General features: G+C 43.8%; 2 protein-coding genes across 4 annotated transcripts; both read right to left on the minus strand.

Moving 5' to 3' along the window:
• Window positions 1-194: 194 nt before the first annotated feature.
• On the minus strand, window positions 195-9,427 carry LOC145541063 (RAD52 motif-containing protein 1-like). 3 transcript variants are annotated; one of them, XM_081576402.1, is made up of 7 exons: window positions 9,312-9,427; window positions 8,748-8,927; window positions 5,618-5,740; window positions 5,077-5,245; window positions 4,127-4,225; window positions 2,246-2,331; window positions 195-789 (listed from the first exon to the last, which is right to left on the minus strand). In XM_081576402.1, the coding sequence occupies exons 1-7, from the start codon at window positions 9,405-9,407 to the stop codon at window positions 676-678; spliced, it is 867 nt and encodes a 288-aa protein (XP_081432528.1). In that variant the 5' UTR covers window positions 9,408-9,427; the 3' UTR covers window positions 195-675. The 3 variants fall into 3 exon arrangements, with proteins under 3 accessions (XP_081432528.1, XP_081432529.1, XP_081432530.1); XM_081576403.1 differs by lacking the exon at window positions 4,127-4,225; XM_081576404.1 differs by lacking the exons at window positions 2,246-2,331; window positions 4,127-4,225; window positions 5,077-5,245 and having other exon boundaries at window positions 458-789.
• A 1,063-nt stretch (window positions 9,428-10,490) lies between these two features.
• On the minus strand, window positions 10,491-17,866 carry LOC145541068 (lysozyme-like protein 6). Its single transcript, XM_081576432.1, has 5 exons — window positions 17,686-17,866; window positions 14,364-14,597; window positions 13,247-13,405; window positions 12,261-12,339; window positions 10,491-10,693 (listed from the first exon to the last, which is right to left on the minus strand). The coding sequence occupies exons 2-5, from the start codon at window positions 14,500-14,502 to the stop codon at window positions 10,624-10,626; spliced, it is 447 nt and encodes a 148-aa protein (XP_081432558.1). The 5' UTR covers window positions 14,503-14,597; window positions 17,686-17,866; the 3' UTR covers window positions 10,491-10,623.
• Window positions 17,867-23,678: the final 5,812 nt, after the last annotated feature.

Raw genomic sequence — 23,678 nt, forward strand, 5'->3', positions numbered from 1 at the left:
TCAGCCCTGGGGGGTCGGGGGTCAACTGGAGAGGGCCCTGGGCCCACTCCAGAGGCTGAGCTGCCTGAACCAAAAGCCACAACAGTTGCCAGGTAAGGAGGAACCGTGGCGCGGGCGCCTAACAGTTATGTGAGCTCGCGATGCGAGCGCACCCTTAGCAACCGCGCGCCCCTCCCCCGTGCCACATCCAGCCCTTTATTTATGCCACCTTTATTAGGTTTGAACCAATCTGTGCCATCTGAGTGTGCCTTTTTCCCAGTCACCAGGGCGCAAACCAAGCCATCCTTCCTCTTGCACAGGTTGACAGTGACCTCCGGCCGGGCCCTCTCCCCAGCCTCCCCCAGCCCCTCCCTGGCTCCACGCAACCAGGCAGGATTTGGGCTGCAGACCTGAATGGCCCTGGACGCTGGCAGCCCAGGGGTTGGGGGAGGAGTGCAAGAGGATGCAGGAGTGCAAGGGGATGCAGAGTTTCCCAAGGAAGCCCCAGAGGCCAAGCATCCAGGAAATTCAGAATTGCTACCACTGAGCGACTTCACTTTCACTTTTCCCTTTCATGCACTGGAGAAGGAAATGGCAACCCACTCCAGTGTTCTTGCCTGGAGAATCCCAGGGACGGCGGAGCCTGGTGGGCTGCCATCTATGGGGTCGCACAGAGTCGGACACGACTGAAGCAACTTAGCAGCAGCAGCAGTCCAGTTCTGGCACTGTGAACTCTTCCTCCTCAAAGCTGAAGTCTGAGAGGCTTTCTTCCTCCCCTTGGCCACACGGCTTCCAGGAAAAGCAGCTGACCTGCCAAATGAGCAGCACCAGTTAGGGTGGTGGGAGGGGAACACACCTGACAATTTTAAAGTTATTCTAAAATGTTGCTCTATCCTCTAAACTCTCAGTACTCAGGTCTGGTCATTAATTCACCACTCTGCTATTAGGGGTTACCACCAAATCAGTGATGATTTCAAAATTTCTGTAGGAGAGGCTTTGGGCAAGTGAGCAAGTCATTCTGGGAAAGAATGTCCAACCAAGTGAAAGGCCCTTTACATTACCATGCGAAAACGTGCCCCATCCCACCTTGTTTCCGCACAGCCATTAATCTAGAAAACATTGCAGTGTCACTTTACAGAGCCCTACTCTGTGCAGACGCACGGAGAAAACACGTAAGATGTTAGAAGTCAGCATGTTAAGTAATTTTCTTGAAATACTGTAACTAAGCACGCAGTTTACTTTCTTCACAGTCCTTTTAAATAATCTATCCTTTTTGTTTGGCATGACCTCTAACATCTAAACTCCAAGAGAAAAGGAGCTGCTTCTTATTCCCGCTGTCCAACATAATGGTTTTTAAATGGAACTGATTCCAAGATTGGCCTCACTTAGGAATGGATTTGTTTTTATAATCAGGTTTCCAAAATCTTTAGCATCAATACCGAATCCTTTCCTCTCTCATTTCACAGGAAGCTAGCCTTCTAAAAGCCCAATGTTTGATATGTTTGAAGTTTCCGTGACTTATTTGATCTAAATTGAATTAAAATAATTATTTTGTGAAGGAAAAACTTTCAAACTTTTTATGTTTTTCAGAACATAACCACCTTTTCTTTCTCTACTTTCTTCTCTTCAAAACAAACTTTGCAACATTGGGATCGGTTAAATAATCAGAAATCTAGCCCCAAATTAAGTTCTCAATGACATGAAACACATTTTTTGCTCTTTTTTTTTTTTTTAATCCTATATGCGGTACATTAATATGTTCTTTTAGAAATTACTTTGACAACTGAATCCCTGATTTGAGGCATTCATATAATTGGTTTACAGAAAGGTCCTTCAGCAAAATATTTCACATAAAATACACATGAGATCTGGGTAAAACATCTTATTTGAAAGACATGAATACATTAATACAGTTTTCACACACTGTAGCATAATCACAGCAAATTAAAGCCATAATTACTTTGTTCCCAAATGCCCGCAATTCTGTTCGAGGTGAGTTCTAAGAGGCCTGTGTCTTCTCCTGTGTCCACAACTGTACAAGTACCTTATGGGCCTCAACCCTGCTCTCCAAATTTCAAATAAGGGGTCAGAGAGAAGGCTCAGGACATCAGGAAAAGTCCTAGAAACTCCCTGCCTCAATAGCAGTTTCAGAGTTTCACATTTCCCTAAGGATGATGGAGCTGAGAAGACATGCCAAGAATCTTCTCGTTGTTTTGAATTATGGCTACCCTGGCTTTGTATCCCTTGAGTCTTTCTCTCCACGTACTTGAATTAAATCCTGTAGTTCTTCTTCGGTTCTAGCATCGGTGACCTCTTCACAGGATCTATATGTCACAGCTATTTTACCACTTTCTGAAATAGAGTTAACAAACATCAATTCAGAAATTTTGTTCCAAAACTTCCTGTGCACAATGGTAGCATCCAATAATTAGACATTCTTTTTATTTCTAAAAGCAGAAAACGAGAGCATTTTCCTAGCAGTTCCCTCATCTGACACATATCATTACTATTTCTGAAAAAATATGTAAGAGAAGTGTCAACTTTGGTTCAAAAACCTTTATGATCTTAGAAATAAGAACTAAGGAATGAGGCAGTAAAAGCTGTGGAAACAAAAATGTTCAATCACAACCTGATTAAATAGGAAGGCATTAAAGAGGGGTCAAAGTGAGTTCAAACCGGGGATAGATACCACTGGACTATACAGGAAACTTCATATTAGAAGCGAGGCAAGCGTCTACTACTTGGGACCAAAATTCTACCAGATGCAATGAACAAAGCTTTGGAGAGAGAATTTTACTGGCCTATGTACCTTTTGGACTACACAGCTTCCCTCAAGGCAAACTACAGCCACCAGGCTTTTCGGTTTAAGGAATTTTGAGTGCATATAAGGAACACCATTTGCATATTAGGGATAGGCAAACAACCTAGACAGTTAGTTTTGTTCTCAAAGGTTGTTACTGGAATTGACAGCTCATGGAGATTCTGCCTGGTGACCAGGGAAGTCAAACTGCACTGGAACGACTGCCCAGGCTGGAAGGTTGACACCAGTCCAAGGCCAACTCTGACAAGCAAATAGTCTCTGACAACTTAGCTAGCATTTCTCAGTCCTTAAGCCTGCAGGGCTGTGAAACAGGGGAGCAATTCTGTTCCAGGGATCTACCAACCATGAAGTTTCCTTTGGGCACAGCCTGTGACATTCTCACCCTATATAACTCAATAGGGTACATAATCAAGCTATTCAATAGCATGATCACATTCAAGGCTCACAAAAATGTATGTAAGAATCGTATTCACCCAATATATCAGAACTGAAAACTGAAATTAAATCGATTCCAAAAACATAATCTAATCAACTCTTCAAGAAAACAACAATGATAATAATAATAGTCAAAATATTTTGTCTGCTTACTATGTTCCAGGCATGGTTCTAAGACTTCCACATTCATCATCTAATTTACTCTTACAATATCCCCCACAAGGTAAGCTGAATTACTAACCCTATTTATAGATAAAGAAATTGCAGCTTAGAGATATTTAACACCTTCAAATCTCTCTGGCTAGAAAACCTAAAATTGCAACAACAACAAAAATCTAAGAGACAAAGTCAGGACTCAAACACAGGTGTCCAAGGTTTATAGTCACCATACCATTCTGTAGGATAAGTCAGCAACCGAGAAACAAGAACCAGATCAGACACTTTCTATATGAACTGAGGCAAGTCAGTCTACATCTAAATAGTGGGGACAATAATACTTGTGTCATTTTTCTCATAAATGCCACAAAGAACAAATTTGAGACCATTGCTATGAAAGCATTTGGTAAATGAAAGAGTATGTAGTGTTTTATTTATTTTTAAACATTATTTTTTTACTTTTTATTTATCTATTTACTTGGCTGTGCCCGGTCTTAGTTGTGGCGTGCAGGATCTTTAGTTGCGGCATGTGGGAGCCACACGCTACTTTCCTGATGAGGGATCAAACCCAGGCCCCCTGTATTGGGAGCACAGAGTCTTAGACACTAGACCACCAGGGAAATCCCTATGTAGTGTTTTAGATAACCATTATTTTTCATCCAATGAACTTTTCAAATAAGTTTATTTGCTCATTGAAACTGAAGTACTTTTAAGGACAATCAAAAAAAGTCTTACCTAAAACCACAATCTGCAGTTTCTGAAATGCATCTGTCATAGCCTTCTGAATAGCAAGCTTCTGGGTTTTCCTCCTTTTCATAAGGAGTGATAATGGCCCTAAATCCAACCAAAACAAATGAATTTAAAATGCCTATCTGGATAACTGATTTCTAGGTTATATGTTTAAAAATTAAAAATGCACCTGTGCTTCTTAGATCATTATCTTAGTGATTAAGGGGTATGGCTGAATGGTTCTGATGTAGTTATGTTCTGGCAGGGCACGGTTTTCCTGCTCACATCTATTCTTGAAGTTCCTGAAATACTAGATGGGAGATGCAAGCCAAGAACACGACACAAATCTCACATTACTCACAGATTCCACATGGACAAGCTACAGCCACGCTCCTGCAGACAGACTCCTGCATTGAGAGGGCTGGATTCTACACAGTGAGACAGATGATCTGGCCTCTCCCCAGACATCACTCACTCAGGTGGATGGTGGGGCCTCCTCCACTCCCTTTGCTAATAGCCCTGCTTCTGACTGAAGCCCAAGTGCCATGGGAATCCATACCAATGGGAATCCCCTTTCCGGGGATCTACATTTGACTTTCTCCACTCAAGCCCTTTCATAGGAGGCAAAGGACTGAACCTTTACACAAGAGCTTATTTAAATCTTTAGACAATGATTTTGTTGGGATAACTGAAGGCCACAAGAGATCTGTATTTGAAGGACTATTTTAGCAGAAAACAATTAGCCAAAAATGGGAAAAAATAAAACACCTTAATTTTCCCTCCTTCCTGGCAGTCAGTTCTAAAACTCTAAAGTTTAAGGTCCTGTCAGGTATTGCCTAAGTTAAAAACCTATGTGGCAAAGCAGAAAAACTCTGCCCAGGACTTCAGTTGCTTGGCAAAGGTGATGGTGATGATGTATATGAAAAGGCAAGTTTCAGAAAGAAAGGAAAACAGACCTTCCAAGTTATCCAAAGGTTCCTCAGCTATGCCAACTCCTGGACTTCTGCACTCATATGATGGCAACACCACCTCTAAAGCACAGAAGAACTTCAGGCTTTGCTTCTGAAGAGGTGCCACAATATCTCCATTTTCCCTTTCTTCTTCAGGGTCAGAAAGATCCTGAAGCTGTTGGGATTTTGAATTAAAGGTTATACTTCAAAATATTCTGTTTTGAAAAATAAAAAACTCCCATCAATCCCAGTTAATAGTTGAGGTGTCCTATAGCTTCAACATCAAGTGAGATTTGCAAATGAATTACTAGGTACAGAGAACTACTTTTTATTATACATCACACAAATACTGGAGAAAATTATAGACACCGCCATTCAAGTCATTGAGATGATCGCGAATTCTAGGTGGCATGTCCATGCTCAGATACTTCCACAGGGAAGCCTCTCCCATCTCCTCCCTGTAGCCCAGTTCTAGTTTTCTTTCTAAAGTCTAGGAGTTCAATGTTGAAAGGGGCCTGGTTGGTCAAAGAAAATCTACGGAGTTTACCTTGATGATCCTTTTTGACCATCCATTGAAACCAAAGTAGTAATTTGCCAATTCCTGGCATCTGGAGCTGTTTAGGGCAAGGGCGTTGTGTTGAACCGCCTGATGTTGGGTGCCAAGACGAATCTAAAGACATAAGAAACCTAAAAATATCACAATCTGACATAGACTTATTTTGGATACACCTGAAGTTTGTCAATACCAGTTTCATGTTGTTGTGTTGTTTAGTTGCTGAGTTGTGTCCGACTCTTTTGTGACCACCATAGACTGTAGCCTTCCCAGGTTCCTCTGTCCATAGGATTTCCCAGGCAAGAATACTGGAGTGGGTTGCCATTTCCTCCTCTGGGGGATCTTCCCATCCAGGGACTGAACCCGTGTCTCCTGAATAGCAGGCGGATTCTTTATTACTGAGCCACTTGGGAAACCCCAACCAATTTCAGAGTGGTTGTAAAGGTTACACAGGACATTTTAAACAATGAGTTCACAGTGAGCCCTACATAAGTGTTATTATTTTTTAAAAGTCAGTACTTTTCTGCATCATTTCCAGAACCCCTGATTCATCGGAAGGTTTCCCTGAGCTCTGGCGGTGAAAGTGATGATGAAAGCAACCAAGGAAGGCCAGCAGAAGCCTATTATAGGGCTGTGAGTAAGCAAAGGAAGAAAACTGTTTTAGTCATCTTATCCCCATCTTATCCTGCTGGAGAATATGACCTGAAGGGGAGATCAGATGGACCTGCCACTGAAGTAGGACCTTAATCTGTAGCACCCTCTCCCCAAGTTACTAACCCCTGTTAGAAGAGAGAATACACACACCTCTATACATTTTATAAATAACCAAAAGAATGAGAGGTTCATCTCCATTGACAAGCTTCTTTGAGAGTACAAATATTTCCAGCATTAACTGTCTAAATAACTTACACAGTATCACATTACTGTGGATTTCTTTACATCACTAGCTCTTTCTTAAATGTCTATTTCCATTTTAAACAGGGTGTAGTATATAAATATATTAATAAAAATTCAGATAAAGTCAAAGCATTATTAATTCTTCATTGATCTGTTTGTGCATCTTCCTCTATCACTAGTTTATGAACTCCTTAAGTGCTGGAAGGAACCATATCTTGTTACCAGGAACAAGCATAATTCTTGGCATATAATAGAGGACTGAGGTCTGTTAACCTCGTGGGAGGTTAGGCCGTGTATGGTGAGTCATAATTCAGCTGTCCTGGACAATGAGGAAGCTTCAGAAGAGTTCTGAGCCTCTGCATAGTACAGACAGTCTACATCTGGGATAACCTTGCCACAGTTCTTGCTGGCAAAACTGTCCCTTTGGGCTACTGAGGAAACTCAAGATACATTAGACCCTTCCTTCATTTTAAGTTAAGATGCTGTTCTCTTTTCTGTATTTATAAAAAATTCAGGGGAAAAAAGGTAAGAACTATGTATACTTGCCAATGTATTAAAAAACACATAATTAAACTAGGAAACAATTGGGAGAGGGGTAATAACTCAAGGTTCTGCATTAAATAAAGAAATCTAATATGAATGCCCTTTCCTCTCAACTATATAGTGACTTACAGAACATTTCCTTCATTTCTCTATGAGTGATGAGTTTTATGGTGTGCAAATCTCAAAACCTAAGCTTGAGGAATGGTCTTAATGTTCAATATAAGAAAAACAACTCATTACTCACAACTGATACCAAGTTATCATTTCAGAATCTTTCCAATAATATCTAACCGGGTACATGAAATGGTCACAGGCTAGAAGCAGGCAGATCATGATCTCCAAATTAAAGAATGTCTGACAGGAAATCATTTCAATCATAGGGAGCAGAGCCCAGATTGAAGAGGGTGTGAAAGAGGGTACAAAAGTGGGAAGTAGTGTGCCTAGAGTCACGTCTGAGGAGAGTTCTCAGATTCAATCAAGGTCAAACCAGTGAGGAAAGAAACATGGGTAAGAATAGGCAGCAAGGTCAGTGGGAAGTAGCCAGATCAAAAAACCAACCAGAGGGACTTCCGTGGCGATCCAGTGGTTAAGACTCCACTGTGCAAAGCAGGGGACATAGGTTCAATCCCTGGTCAGGGAATTAAGATCCCACATGCCCCGGCACCACAACTAAGACTCGACTCAGCCAAATTAAAAAAAAAAAAGAAGAAAAAGCAGCCAACCAGAGGAGACACACAGTTATAAAGTGAAAGGCTTGGGAAATCTAAGCCTTACTCACTTATTCAGAGGAACTGAAAAAATCCTTGAAAAAGGAATGGTGGCTGAATGGAGGCACATAATGAAACATTCATTCTGGGGCTCTGGGGAGGTAAAACTGGCTGGCATGTTACTATGGAATAACCATATTTTAGAATGCTGCTGCTGCTGCTAAGTCGCTTCAGTCATGTCTGACTCTGTGTGACCCCACAGACGGCAGCCCACCGGGCTCCCCCATCCCTGGGATTCTCCAGGCAAGAACGCTGGAGTGGGTTGCCATTTCCTTCTCCAATGCATGAAAGTGAAAAGTGAAAGTGAAGTCGCTCAGTCATGTCCAACTCTTAGCGACCCCATGGACTGCAGCCCACCAGGCTCCTGCGTCCATGGGATTTTCCAGGCATGAGTACTGGAGTGTGTTGCCATTGCCTTCTCCAATATTTTAGAATAATCATGCACTAAAGAATATTTTAACCATTTTCTGGAAACTGAAGGGAGTTCTGAATAGGCAGTTTGAGAATGATGATAAAGCATCCTTTATGTTACAACTGACTAAAGACTTTGTCGAGCTCACCCATTTAAAATTCATATAAAAGTAACTATAGAGAACTCTTGTGAAGATTTTGTAAATTAAGGGGCAGCATAAAATGACATGGGGTTTAACATCAATAAGTTTGGGTTTGACCTCTAGTTGCCATATTTATTGTCATGAACCTTAAGTCAGTTAACCATCCTGGGTTTGAGTTTCTTTAAAAAAGAAAAGAGAAAAGAAATGGGATGGGGGGAGAAATGGGGAGCTGTGGGGGGCGGTAAGTGGAGCAATGCATCTGAATGCATTCTGTAAACCAGAGTGCTTTATAAACGTTGGCCTATTCGTTTTAAATTCTGCACTTCATCCCAGCAGAGCGAGGAATTCCACATTTGGACCCACCTTCACTGGAGATTTCTGGAAAAGGTGCTTCTGGTTGCATGCCTTTTGGGCTCTGTGAGCATCCCTCGCTGAATAAAACGTGATGATGGCATAGAATCCAGGACCGGCCACTGCTGCGTTTGGGAAGACTCGGACCGAATACAGAAGGCCGAACTGGGAGAAGGCTGTGAACAGAGAATGCTGTAGGGTGGCCCCACGCTAAGTAAGAGCAGGAAATTTCAATGCCCAGGAAACCAAACTGCCCATTCCCTTATATTCCCCCCAGCCCTTCGCCACAGGCAACGGTGGTGAGCCTGCAACTCCGAACACTTCTCATTTCACAAACAAGTTTCCCTCCGAACTCCTAAGCCTCGAGAAGCATTAGGGGGCAGTGTAAGGCCTGCTGGGAAGTACCTCTCAAAACTCTGTAGGGGTGAGTTGACTGCTCCGGTCGGCTCTAGAACTAAGATTCCTCTCAGCGAAGACCACAGGAAAGAGAGCTGCTGAAGCAGGGCCCCGGGGCTCCCAATTACTAGGGCACGAGGCGGCTTTCTCCATCCCTCCCTCCACCCCGGCCTGGCTCACTTGCAAAGCCTCGGCCGTGGGTCCAGAGCTCAGTTCCCACACCAGCAAGGCTCTGTCTCTCCCTGTGGGAACCGCAAAAGGTACCAACTCCGCCATCCTACGGTCACTGCGCCTGCGCGGCTCGTGAGCAAGCCGCACTGCGCCTGCGCACGGCGTGCCCGCGCTTTTTTTAAAGGCGCGCGTTAGAGGGCGGGGCCAGTTCAGGGGGAGTGAGACGAGGGCGGTGCTCGGACCTCTTCTTCGCCCCGCCCTCTCCGGGCGGGTCTCTGCCTCTAGTTCTGCTTCCGTAGCTCCGTAGCCGCGGAGACCTTGGAGTTTAGTGATTCTACACAAGCGTATTTAGTGGATAGAGTCCAAAGGGTTAGTTTACTGGATCGAATGGTGCGAATGGTGCGTATAGCAGCTGGCTTCATCTTCAGACTCCCAGGGAAGACTAGAGTACTAAGTATTTAGCAGTAACTACCTACTGAACTTAAAAAATTTAGATTTCCCGATTCTGTGGGAAATGACCACCAAAAGATGCAACACTTAGACTTAAGAGTGTTTGTTTTCATGAGTTTTAAATATGCAAATCAAGGTATAACTCATAAAAGCCATCAACAATCTAGTTTGAAATCCTTAAAAAGCTGGTTTCTAGCCCATTATCCTAAAGTACCCCCAAATTACCTGGCACCCCTACCTCGACTTTCTCCACTTAGATATATCACAGCCTTAACCTCACTCATTACCTAATTCTGAGCTCTTTTACTTCAAAAATAGTTGACTTTGGAGGAATAACTTGGATCTTGATACTGTTTCAAACCAATAACTACAGATTTTATTATACATTTCATTGTTCTTGCATTTATTGTATGTGTCCATTTATTCATTGTATCCATTGTTCATAGATGTCTCTGCTTCTCCAGCTGGATTATGAACACCACGTGAACAATAGTTACCATTTATCGTCTTTCTTCTAGGACTTAGTACACACTCGTAATCTATTAGGTACTCAAATATAGGTGGAATTAATCATGAATAAATTATCACATTCTTTGCACAAGGAATAATTTAATAATTCCAAAAAATAGAGAAGCTTCTTTCATCATGGTCTTCTTGGTTTGCAAATGACAGTCAGGAACCAGGGACCTGGGCCCGGATGGGAACAAGGAGGAAGCCCTAGAAAACCATTTATTCCTGGGGATCTGGTCAGTTTTATTTGTAAATGGAAAGGGAAGAAAATAACATGAAGTGGAGGCAAGAGGAAGAAGAATTGAAGAATTCCCGAGTGAGGAGAGGAGTTTTCTGGAATGACTCCCTGCCAGGTGAGTCCTCATGCCAGGTGACAGCCTGTCATCCAGTAGGAGAGGGGCCGGCCAGCACAGTGCAACCTCCATTTTACCCTGTGGAGAGAAAGAGGAGTGGTTCTTGCTTCCTACTTAGCAGCTGCTTCTTCATACACATGACCCAGCTTTCCGTGAGTATTCTATGCAGAGCAACACCCAGAAACTCCATTCCCAGCTCTCTATTGGGTCCTCCTATGGCCCCTCTGATTCTTCCTTTAATTTCTGTCATCCATAGTGTTTGCCCTTTCCCCCTACTTAGTATACTCCCACATTTTCAAATCGTCAACCCTTTCTGAAGGGGGAGAGCACTTTTTTTACAGGGCTGAGAATTACTGGGGGAAAAAAAAAAAGATCCCAGGTATAACTATTGACTTTCCCTCCAGAAAGGGTCAGCCCTAACAGTCGTCAGTACCCCCTCCTCTCTCTCTCTTTTTTTCAAATAATTGCTATGTGCATTCATTAAAAAAATATTATTTATTTGGCTCTGTCGGGTCTTAGTTGCGGCATGTGGGATCTAGTTCCCTGACCAGCGATTGAACCTGGGCTCCCTGCTTTGGCAGCATGGAGTCTTAGCCACTGGACCACCAGGGAAGCCCCAGTGCCCCTTCTTTTGGATGGTGTTTTTGGAGCATGTGGGCTTCCCTGGTGGCCCAGATGATAAGGAATCCGCCTGCAATGCAGGAGACCCAGGTTCGATCCCTGGGTTGGGATGATCCCCTGGAGAAGAGAATGGCAAACCACTCTAGTATTCTTGCCTGGAGACTTCCATGGACAGAGGAGCCTGGCGGACTACAGTGCATGGGGTCGCAAAGTGTCAGACATGACTAACGCTTCACTTCACTTTGGAGCATGCAAGGCACTTAAGTTCTTCTGTTTTCAGTTTCCAGTAGAGGCAGCCATTTCCATTGTTTATATATCCAGTTTGAGGCTTAGAAATGTTAGATAATGAGCAACACTCATCCAGCTGATGAACAACACTCTTTTTTATAGAAATGTTGCTGCCAATTATGGAGAGAGGGTCCTATGGCAGCCATGTTTATGTTGCTTAATTGCTTCCATCCCTACAGCTGAATGGAGCCGGGTCACCAGGTCCAAGCTAACGCAACAGATCCTCTATCTGGACTAGGACTGAGCCTTGTGAGTCTCTATGGTCATTTAGGACATTAGCCCATAGATTCAGGGCAGACATAGTCTGTCTGGTAGACTGTAGATTAGAGAAAGCTGGTCTGCAGAGGGAGTTGTGAGGCCAAGGCACCAAGAGAAGCAGAAACCTGCCAGGGAAAGTCCCCAGCCCTGCTTCCATCCCTTTCCTGAGGCCTAACTGCACCCCTGTGTAGGCCCAGCAAGACACCTTGTCCTCTTAGCATAAATCCACCCCTCCCCCCCACATCTCCCTACTCCCTGCTAGCTAAAGTCCTTCTTTTACTGCAACCCAAAAAGTTTCGCTGATTACAGCATCAGAGAAAGAGCTAGATCCCAGGTGCTACTAAATCAGAGTTCCTGCCACATCTCTCATTTTTCTAGACTTAGAGAAGGTCAGGTCCTGACCTACGGTCCGTTTCTCTGTCACTACATCGTTCTTAAGGCTCTGCCCACTAACTTCGTCCCAAAGTTTCCTCCTCACCAGTTCTTCATCCCCCCTGCTCCGGACACAATCTTTTTTGCACAGTTGATAATTGCAAGAAGATTGGGGCTCAGCAGTTCTGAAAGGGAAAAAGAATACCTGTGAAAGCGCCGGGGACAGTCCCCAAAACTGGCTCTCCTTGCAAGGCACCTCCCACCCAGCGGCTGAGAACTTCCAGTTGAGGCAAGGCACAGAGGCCCATCTGGACATCCATACAATGGCTGCTGGAGGTTGGGGGTGGCTGGGGAGTAGAGGCGGGAGGGTCAGGAGGACAGAGATTTGGGTCTGTTTACTGCCATACTCCCTAGTGGATGGTGATTCATCCCAAGTGTGGAGGTTTCTAGGGAAAGGAAAAGACAAAACAGGCCGCACAGAGACCAAGGTAAAGTCCTGCCCAGGGAGCGAGGCTCTTCAAGTGAAGAGCCGAGGGCCATTCATCAGAGTTTAAAGGAGGAGATGAGGTCTCCTTTTCATCACAGAGTCATGGACCTGTGGAATCTTCTGGATTAGCCCTGACGTGGGGACTTTGCACTTAACCTTCGGTCAGACCATTAGCCAAAGACAGCACTACTTTCTGGTAAGAGCTGAGTCTTCAGGGCCACGAGTGTGGCATTTGGCAATGATTCTGTGAGCCTCGGTTTGCTCATCTGTAAAGTGGGGATCATATTAGTTTCTATCACATAGCAAGTTGGGTAAAATGAGCTATGTGTGCAAAGTACCGAGTATGTAATACACTCAGTAAATGTTGGCTGCTGCACTGCTCTGCTCTACTGGCTGTGCAAAGCCTTCTGGATCTTGAGAGCACCCTGCAGAAGCTCCTGTGGGCATTCAGGGACACAGTCAAACCCCCTGCTCAGTAAAGGAATTCCCTGATTGCTTGAGCCATCCCTCTGGGGGCGTCCCCAGGCTGTGCATGGGAAGGGAAGTCCCGTGAGTAAAGCCTGGTCATCTCTCTCACCTCTCCCACTCTGGGGCCCTCACCAGACCTTGACAGTCCACTTGGCAAATGTTTTCCGTGTGACTCTGGTAATCGTTGCACCAGTAGTGGCTGTTGATCTGGAAAATGCCATAGTCAAAGCTGCCATCTGTGTTTTCATTCACCTTTGTTATGTTGAAGTCACTCTCTACGAAAGCCAGGCACAGCCCTTAGAACAGGGAGAAGAGGGCTTTCAGAGGGGGTGGCCAAGCTGAGGGAGAAGGAAGACGGAGGAGAAAGGGACGAGGAATCAGAAGAAAGGAACAAGGCCTGAGAAGCTAGATGGGGCTGGCAGGCCAGAAGCATCCATCAGCTTCTCCTCTCATCTTTCAGTCCGTTCAGCCAAACACCCATCAGTACAACCTACAACCACTCATGCATCCATCTGTCCATCCATCCTTTCTGCACTTACTGATCACCTACTGTGTGCTAGAAACTGTGCAAAGCCCAGAGAGGGACATTTAGCTGGGTCAAATTCAGGTGCTGCCTTCAAGGAGCCTATACAGTAAGAATGAAACTATGGACCTAAAAACCCCACAAGGCAAAATAAAAGGAGAGAGTGTTGTAAGGCAGATATGCACAAATTCTGGTCCAAAAGGAGCTATCTCTATTGTGGAGCGGGATGAAACCTTTGCACTGGCTGTTCACTCTGCCTGGAATGCTCTTCCCCCAGACGTTTGAGGGACTGGGTCCTTTATTCTATTCAGCACTTCTCAAAGTCACGTCCTCAAAGAGGCCTTCCTTGACTTCCCCTTCTAGAACAGTATCACCCATCACTCCCCCTGACTTATTCTTCTGCATAGCATTTATTTATTTAGTGCTTCCCACCAGGAAGCACTTCATATATCTGTGTGTTTGTTTCATGCTACCTCTTCCCCTAGGATGTGAATACTGTAAGAGAAGGGGCTGTGTTGAAGTCTGCACCCCCAGCACCTAAAATTCCTGGGCCATAATAGGTGCTCAGTTAATAATGGTTGAACAGATATGGAATGTTGGGAAAGCCTTCTTGGAGAGGACTGCTTTGTTCATTTGACTTTGAAAAACAAATGAGAGAAGAAGGAAAGATGGGCACCGAGGGCACGACTGTGGGAAGAGGAAGGAGGCGGGTGTGAGAAAATATCACTCACAGTCAGTCAGGGAGTAGCCTTCAAACCCATCCAAGTCCTCCTGGTACAGCACCTTGGCCAAGTCACAGCGGCCGATGAGACTGGCTTGATTCACAGCAACGAGGCAGCTGACCAAGGAGATAAGCAGTGGGCTTGTCATCCTTGGAGGGGAGGAGGCGCGGTGGAGGGTGAGCAGCGGAGGGCCTGTGGGTCCTGGAGTCTCCCAGACTGCCTGCTGGTCTTCTCCCGGGGAATCTGGAGAGGGCAGCCAAACGTCCTCACTCAGTCACTGCTCCCCTCCTGGCTGTTTCTCTTTCCTCTCACGTATATTATTCTATAAATACTCTTGTCTTTGGTCTCCTGTTTGGTTTTTTATTCCCCATTTAAAATTAACTATGCTAGGGCATGTCAAATGGACATGTGAGCTGGCCTAAAGGGGTACCCACTAGCCAAATCTGGAATAACATTTTTGAAGTAACAACTTTACTGAGATATAATTCACAATATATAATTCATACAGTATACACTTAATTCAGTTAGAGTGTGTAATTCAATCATTTTCAGATTGCAGAAAATAATTTCAGAATGCAGTACTATGTGACTATCATCATAGTCAACTTTATACTATTTCCATCAACCCAAAAAGAAACCTCATATCCATTAGTTGTCACTCCCTGTTCCACTTCCCTCCATACTCTGGCCACCACTAACCTACTTTCTGGGCTTCCCAGGGGGCGCTAGTGGTAAAGAACCCACCTGCCAATGCAGGAGACATAAAAGATGCAAGTTCAATCCCTGGGTGGGGAAGATCCCCTGGAGGAGGGCATGGCAACACACTCCAGTACTCTTTGCCTGGAGAATCCCATGGACAGAGGAGCCTGATGGGCTACAGTACAGAGGGTCTCAAAGAGTTGGACACAACTGAAGTGACTTAGCACGCATGCATGCAATCTACTTTTTATTTCTATAGATTTGCCTGTTCTGAGCATTTCATATAAATGAAGTCATACAATATCTGGTCTTTTGCACCTGACATCTTTCACTTCACATGATGTTTTCAAGGTTCATCCATGTCATAGCATGTACCAGTAGTTATTCCTTTTTCATGGCTGACTAATATTCCACTGTATGGATATATCTCAATTTGTTTATGTATTCATCAGTTTGTGGACATTTGAGTTGTTTCTACTTTTTGGTTGTTAGGAATAATGCTCCTGTGAACATTCATGTACAAGTTTTTGTGTGGACAAATATTTCCATTCCTAGGGATATATACCAAACAGTGGAATTGCTGGGTCACATGGGGACTTAAAGTTTAAACTTTTGAGGAATTGCTAAACTTCCAAAGTGGCTGTACCAATTTACATTCTGATCAACCATGTATGAAGATTCCAACTTCTCCACATCCTCACCAATACAGTTATTAACTGTCTTTTTGATCAAAGCTATCCTAATGGGTGTGAAGTGGTATCACATAATGATTTTGATTTGCCTTTTCCTGATGGCTAATAATGTTGATTGTCTTTTCACATCCTCATTGGCCATTTGTATGACTTTGGCAAAATGTCTTTTCATATCCTTTGCCCACTTTTTCAGTTGGGTTTTCTGTCTTTTCATTATTGAGTTGTAAGTATTCTTTATATACTCTGACCCTTATCAGATACATAATTTGCAAATATTTCCTCATATTCTATGGGTCACTTTTCACTCTCTTGATGGTGTTTCTTTGAAACACAAAAGTTTTAAAATTTGATGAAGACTGATTTATGTATTTTTTTCTTTTGTTGCATGTGCTTTGGTATCATATCTGTGAAACCAATGAATAATAGTTTCCAAGATAATCTAGAACAATTTGGCCATCAAAATAAATGATGATAGTTATTATCTGTGATAACTTTCACTCTATTAAATGATGATTACCCATTGAGTGACATAGGAATCCATGAGTTCATAACAGTAATAGATAGACAAATGGGTACGTAATGGGGATCAAGGGGGTCTCTTTCTGACAAGAAAATGCTGACGGATAAATGTGGAGGTAGGCATGAAGTTGAAAAATCACCATCCTGAAACCATCATAGATTGATCTGAGCAAGAAAGAATCATCAGTGGGTGCTAAATCGGAGGGAGTGGAAAGCTTGGTTAAGAACCAAGCATGTTCATGGGCCTAAAGTGTCTCCCCACAGATTGCATCTTAGTTGCATGAGAAAAACAGGAACGATACAGTGGAGAAACCAGACAGCATTTTAACCTCAGTCATATGGAGTGAAGTAAGTCAGAGAAGGAGAAATATCTTATGATATCCGTTATATGCAGAATCTAAAAAGAAATGATGGAAATGAACTTATTTACAAAACAGATACAGACTCATAGACTTAGAGAAAGAACTTATGGTTGCCAGGGGGGAAGGATGGCGGGGGTGAGGGGTGGGCAGAAAGGGATAGTTAGGGAATTTGAGATGAACATATACATACACATGCTATATTTAAAATGGATAACCAACGAAGACCTACTGTATAGCGCAGGGGACTCTGCTCAGTGTAATGTGGACAGGAGGGGAATTTGGGGGAGAATGGATACATGTCCCTTTGCTGGAAATGGAAAAGGAGGAAGGGAAAACATCTTGCCCTGTGGTCACACTGCTGCTGTCATTGTTTAGCCCCTAAGTCGTGTTCAACTCTTTGCAACCCCATAGACTTAGCCCATCAGGCTCCTTCATCCATGGGATTTCCCAGGCCAGAATCCTGGAGTGGCTTGTCCTTTTCTCCTCCAGGGGATCTTCCTGACTCAGGAATCGAACCCGTGTCTCCTGCATTGGCAGGTGGATTCTTTATCACTACACCACCTAGGAAGCCTCGTGTGTGTGTGTGTGTGTGTGTGTGTGTGTATGTGTGTTTCCTTAACTAGGTGTATGTTCCTGAAGGTTCCTCCATCCACTGGCTTCATGAGTCTGGCAGTTTCTTGGACAAGATGGCTACCCAGACAGTCTGTCTCCTCATGGATGTTTTATTCTGTCTCCTGAGACTCACTCCTTAGCAGCCTGAGCTTGTGACCATTCTTTTGCTTCTCTCTCCCACCCTACAGTTGCCAGATTTAGTAAATAAAATTACAGCATGTCCTGTTACGTTAGAATTTCAGACAAACGATGGTTATTTTTTTTAGTATAAGTGTGTCTCATACAACCTTACTTGGCCCTGACTCAGTGGGATCCTCCAGTGACAGATATCACTGAGCCTTGGAAAGCAGGGAGCTCCATCTCTGCCCCTGAAAGTCCCTCTTGGGGTTCCCCAGGGAAGATGGTGGTTCGGGCAGGTGCACCCTAACCTCCCTTCCCGAAACTTACCTCTCTCCTCTCCCTCGCTGACCCCAGGTCCCAGCCTGCCCAGGGCTTTCTGTGAGAATCTATAGAACAAAGCCTTTTGGGTGGGAGCCTCCTCTTCCTCATGGACTATCCTTTAGCCCCACCCAGCTCACTGCTCTCCATGTTCTAAAGAAGATGGGAGCACTCAGCCACCCCCACCTTCTGGAACCCCAGTTCTGTGATGTTATCACTCTCCTGGAAATACTCTGGTCTTAACCATGCAAACTGGCTCAGTCTTGAGGCCAAACCTGAGGCAGAAGCGGCAGATGGGCCTGGAGGGATTGGTGACAACTGTGATGAAGCCCACTGGTGGGACAGGGTAGAGAGGGCGCATTGTTTTGTCTGACTACCTCCTTCGCTTCTGTGCACAGTAACACCTTTGAGGGAACTCCTTCTCCCATGGGTTTTAGGTGGTCTGCCGGTCACAGGGCCCTGCCCTCCAGGTGAGAGGGTTTGTGCATGCCCCAACCCATGTATCTTGAACTGAAACTAAATGGCGAGGCTCAGCTTCTCACAGGAAGCCTTCAGGTGTGGGGCCTGAGACTGCTTGGAATCTCGCGGATACAGCCCATCTGAGAGAATAAGCCTCCTTGAACAGGGAGCAGAGTCCAGACAGGACTCTTGTCCAAGCATCCACCACTTCTGCAGCCTAAACTCACTTTTGCCCTTCCTGCAACCCTGTGATTCAATAAATGTCCTTTCTTGTATAAACATGTTTGAGTTGAGTTTCTGTCACCCATACAACCAAAAGAGACCTGCTTAGTAGAGGTAGGTTGGAGTTAACCATCCATGGAATGGTGACCTGACAACATGTCACCTCCCCATGAAGGACACACATCTTAATGTCATTTGTCACCAAGAAAGTCTAGGAGACATTTCCACCAACTATAGCAAAAAGGAAGGGCTTCCCAGGTGGCGCTAGTGGTTTAAAAAAAAAAAAAAAGACACCTGCCTGCTAATGCAGGAAACATAAAAGACACAAGTTCGACCCTTGGGTTGGGAAGGTCCCCTGGAGGAGGGCGTGGCAACCCACTCCAGTATTCTTGCCTGGAGAATCCCATGGACAGAGGAGCCTGGCAGGCTACAGTCCATGGGGTCGCAAAGAGTCAGACACGACTGAAGCAACTTAGCAGCAGAAGCATAGCAAAAAGGAGGCAAGAGAAAGTTTTGTTACTGATGCTCACTTCACCCTTGAGACAGGGTGATAGAGTCTACCAGAAAGGAAGTAGGAGGAGCTTTCTAAGTGGGCAGTGATGCCCTGTACCCTCCGTCTCTGGACTTACCTCCCTAGTGGGGCAGCAGCACATTGCATCTTGGGATGTAAAGACAGCAGAAGTTTTGTTGTTGTTCAGTCGCTCAGTCATGTCCGACTCTTTTCGACCCCGTGAACTGCAGCACGCCGGGCTTCCCTGTCCTTCACCATCTCCTAGAGCTTGCTCAAACTCATGTCCATTGAGTCAGTGATGCCATCCAACCATCTCATCCTCTGTTGTCCCCTTCTCCTCCTGCCTTCAATCTTTCCCAGCATCAGGGTCTTTTCTAATGAGTCGGCTCTTCGCATCAGGTGGCCAAAGTACTGGAGCTTCAGCGTCAGTCCTTCCAATGAATATTCAGGACTGACTCCCTTTAGGATTGACTGGTTTGATTTCCTTGCAGTCCAAGGGACTCTCAAGAATCTTCTCCAGCACCACATTTTGAAAGCATCAATTCTGAAGCTCTGGTGGAGGTTGAACCCTGGGAGGAGGGCATTCTCTGGGTATCACTTTATGCAGTACCATTAGTGGCCAAAACGGATGACCCAGATAACTTCAGATGATCCAAGTAACCTCACCTGTGCAGAATTAGAGCCCTGGGTGACAGGAAAAGCTTCCATAGTCCAGGGCTACATGCTGAAAATTGGGCCTGCAGGCGAGGGTCTCCTTGCAGCGTGAAGTCTTAGAGGAAATGATGGCAGCACTCCTAAGGGGACCATAGGGACCCTCCAGCCCCACTCATCCCCAGCTGTGGCAGACATGAGGCCTGGATGGATCCCTACCCACTCAAGGCACTGGCACATCCAACCTGGGACCCATGAATAAAGTCTGGGTGTTGTAGCCTGGGGCAAGAAGACATGGACGCCATGTATCACTTGCCTAAATAAACATTTTCAAGTTATAAATCAAGCTAACAAGCTGTTAAATAAAATATTTTCTATCCTCATATTCTGAAAAACATTCCTTTAAAAGAATAAAATTTTAAAATGTGTATAAAGTTGTGTGTGTGTGTGCTCAGTTGGGTTTGACTCTGCGGATCCAGGGACTGTAGCCTGCCAGGCTCCTCTGTCCATGGAGTTTTCTGGGCAAGAATACTGGAATGGATTGCTATTCCCTACTCCAGTGGATCTTCCTCACCCAGGGCTCGAACCATGTCTCTTGCATCTCATGCATTAGAAGGTGAATTCTTTACCACTAACGCTGCCTGGGAAGCCCATATGAGGCTATGGCTTATATTAATATATGACTGAAAGTTAGCAAAATGTCAAAGATCAATGAATTTAATTGCTATTCCACATGTCTGGATGCTCTGTTAATGGACTAGTAATGTTGGGATGAATAATAAGCATATACATAATTCATAAAGGATTAAAACTCTTCCATGAAATTTATTTTCCTATCTTCCTTTCAGCACAAACACTAGCTATATTACTATTATCAAGACTTTTAAATATATTTAAGAATTAAAAACATAAGTATATTCAAAGTACATAATTTTAATATATTTTCATCAAAAATATGAATTTATGTAAAAAATGTACTAATTTTTTCTGTTTTCCAAAAAGTTAGTTTCTTTAAAATATTGAAAAGTATCTAATAATTTGAAAGTCAAGGGCTTTCCTGGTGGCTCTGTGGTAGAGAGTCCAACTGCCAAGGCAGGAGACAGGGGTTCGATCCCTGGTCCGGGAAGATCCCACATGCTATGGAGCGACTGAGCCTGTGCACCACAGCTACTGAGCCTGTGCTCTAGAGCCTGGGAGCAACTACTGAGCCCCCCACACCCTAGAGCCTGTGCTCCCCAACAAGAGAAGCCACCGCAATGAGAAGTCTGTGCACTGCAACTAGAGAGTAGCCCCCACTTGCCGAGACCACAGAAAAGCCCGAGCAGTAACAAAGACCCAGCACAGTCAAAAATAAATAAACAAATAAAATTATTTTCTCAAAAGTCAAAATACAAATTAGAATGAATGTATGTTAAGTTTTTATATCAAAATTACAGAGATCCATTTTATTTTACTCTTTGAAAGTTTAACTACACTTTACTAAGTAACTTTGAATTTTAAAATTTAACTTACATTTTATTTAAATTATAAATTTAATTTAAAACTTAAAGTAACTTTTCAAATTAAAATGTCAAAATTCAGAAGTCTAGCATTTAATGTCCATCTTGTTGCCAACGTAAAGAATTAGTATTATATTACGTCTAAAGTCTAGACATATGAAAACGTAAGAGTAATGTGTAATGTGAGTTTTGCAATATTACAAACATTTCCTCAGCTTTTTACAGCTGAGGTAAATATTGTACTAATTCATGGATACTTCCAGAACCAAGAATAGGAACACAAAAATAAGAGACTGTATGCTCACCACTACTAGCAAATGATATCTCATTGTGTTCAAATCTATTGCCTTCAGGCTACCTGAGAGGAAAGCTCTGAAGAGTTAATTAATTCGTCTTTTCTCTTACCTAAATACTTTTCTGCTCAAAGCCGTCTGGACTTCAAAATAGTGCCTAGCAAGAGAAAGCCATTACTGCTAAGTCACTTCAGTCGTGTCCAACTCTGTGCGACCCCACAGACGGCAGCCCACCAGGCTCCCCGGTCCCTGGGATTCTCCAGGCAAGAACACTGGAGTGGGTGGCCATTTCCTTCTCCAATGCATGAAAGTGAAAAGTGAAAGTGAAGTCGCTCAGTCGTGTCCGACCCTTAGCGAACCCACGGACTGCAGCCTACCAGGCTCCTCTGTCCATAGGATTTTCCAGGCAAGAGTACTGGAGTGGGTTGCCATTAAGCTTTCACCAAAACATAAAACAGGAGCTACATTGTAACATTCAATAAAGCTTTTAAAATGGTCCATATAAAAATATCTTTAAAAAAAAAAAAAAAGGCTGTTGTCACACACTTGGAAGTCCTCCAAATCCTGAGCAGAAAGGCATGTGGAAAACGATGAGACCAAAAATGGATGGATGTGGATGACAAAGATCAGAGACTTAAACTGGGACAAATACAGCAGAGCTGAAAAAGGTGAGTTTGCAGATCTGACATGAAAAGACAGCCACCAATGAGACATATTCAAACCATATATTCATAAGGCTGAATTTTAAAAATTATTTATTTTTATTTTTTTTATTTGCGCTAGGTCTTCATCGCTGTGTGTGGGCTTTCTCTAGTCGCAGCGAGTTGGGGCTCCTCTCGAGTTGCGGTGTGCGAGTTTCTCATGGAGGTGGCTTCTCTTGTTGCGGAGCACAGGCTTTAGGTGCGCGGGCTTCAGTAGTTGCTCTGTGGCATGTGGAATCTTGCCAGACTTGGGATCAAACTTGTGTACCCTGCATTGGCAGACGGATTCTTATCCACTGGACCACCAGGGAAGCCCAAGACTGAGTTTTTTATTTTATTTTTAGGCTGTACTTTACCCCACAGAAAGTATACCTTCTCAAATACTTCAGGAATAGTTACAAAACTGATTATAAACCAGGCTAAAACTATTACCTCAAATTGTCCCAAAAGGAGGAATTACATCAGCTCCATACTCTGGCTACAATTTAAAACCTTCAATTTCTTATAACTTTAAAGGAAACACATACACAGACATACATACACTTTTTCTCCCCTGAATAATTATTGGGTCACTGGCAAATTATTAATAAAATCTGGAGTAACAGCTTTCTAAAATGAAAATTACATTAACATATCGTGTCTGAAATTTATTTAGAAGTAAATTCATAGTCTTAACTGCTTTCATTCAAGCAAAACAAATTGAGTGTTTGACTCAAGAAGTTAGAAAAATTAGAAGAAAAACTTTCCCAAGGAAAACAGAAGGAAGCAAAGCATAAGAATAAAAGCATAATATATTTAATTAAGGTGTTCCCTGGCGGCTCAGATGGCAAAGAATCTGCCTGCAATGCAGTAGACCCGGGTTTGATCCCTGGGTGGGGAAGATCCCCTGGGGAAGGGAATGGCTACTCACTCCAGGATTCTTGCCTGGAGAATCCCATGGACAGAGGAGCCTGGAGGGCTACAGTCCATGGGGTCACAAAGAGTCAGAGACGACTGAGTAACTAACACTTTCACACTTTCATATTTAATCAGATTCAGGGGAAATGTTGGGTGACAAGTTAAAAATGGAGTTAAATAGCAACGAGAGAACCTGCATATTATGAGTCCCACTTTGGACTTTGGATTCTTCTCTGTGGCACTAGTGCAGTGTAAGCTAAATTCTTCAAAGTTTCTGGAGTAAATTTCTTGCAAGGACAGGTCACTCTGAAGCTACAGGTCACCACAAAACTCAGTAGGTTGATTATCCAAGAAGGTAGAATAACTGAAGGTTCTAGAGCTTTGTTACTTCAAAATCATTGCCAAACATTTTCTCTCATAAAATCATATTCTGACCCAAGAAGGCCTCCAATGGAACAAAGAGGTACCGTTGCCAGCTGCTGGCCCTGAAAGCATGGGTCACAGAAGGAGACTTCTGTTTCTGCTCAGGAAAGTGCAATGGAAGCTTCTAGATTGCTCTGTGAAACACAAGATGAGTCAAATACAAACATGCCTTGAAAAAATCAAGTACGGACCTCAGTGAGCTCATAAGCCTGCGTAATTAACATTTATTTATTTACTTGGCTGCACCCGGTCTTAGCTGTAGTACGATGGATCTTTGATCTTCTTTTCAGCATGTGGGTTCTTTTAGTTGAGGCATGCAAACTTAGTTGCAGCTTGTGGAATCTAG

The sequence above is a fragment of the Giraffa tippelskirchi genome, chromosome 3, assembly GCF_054371585.1.
Source record: "Giraffa tippelskirchi isolate mGirTip1 chromosome 3, T2T-mGirTip1v1.2.pri, whole genome shotgun sequence".
In the NCBI taxonomy this organism is placed as follows: domain Eukaryota; kingdom Metazoa; phylum Chordata; class Mammalia; order Artiodactyla; family Giraffidae; genus Giraffa; species Giraffa tippelskirchi.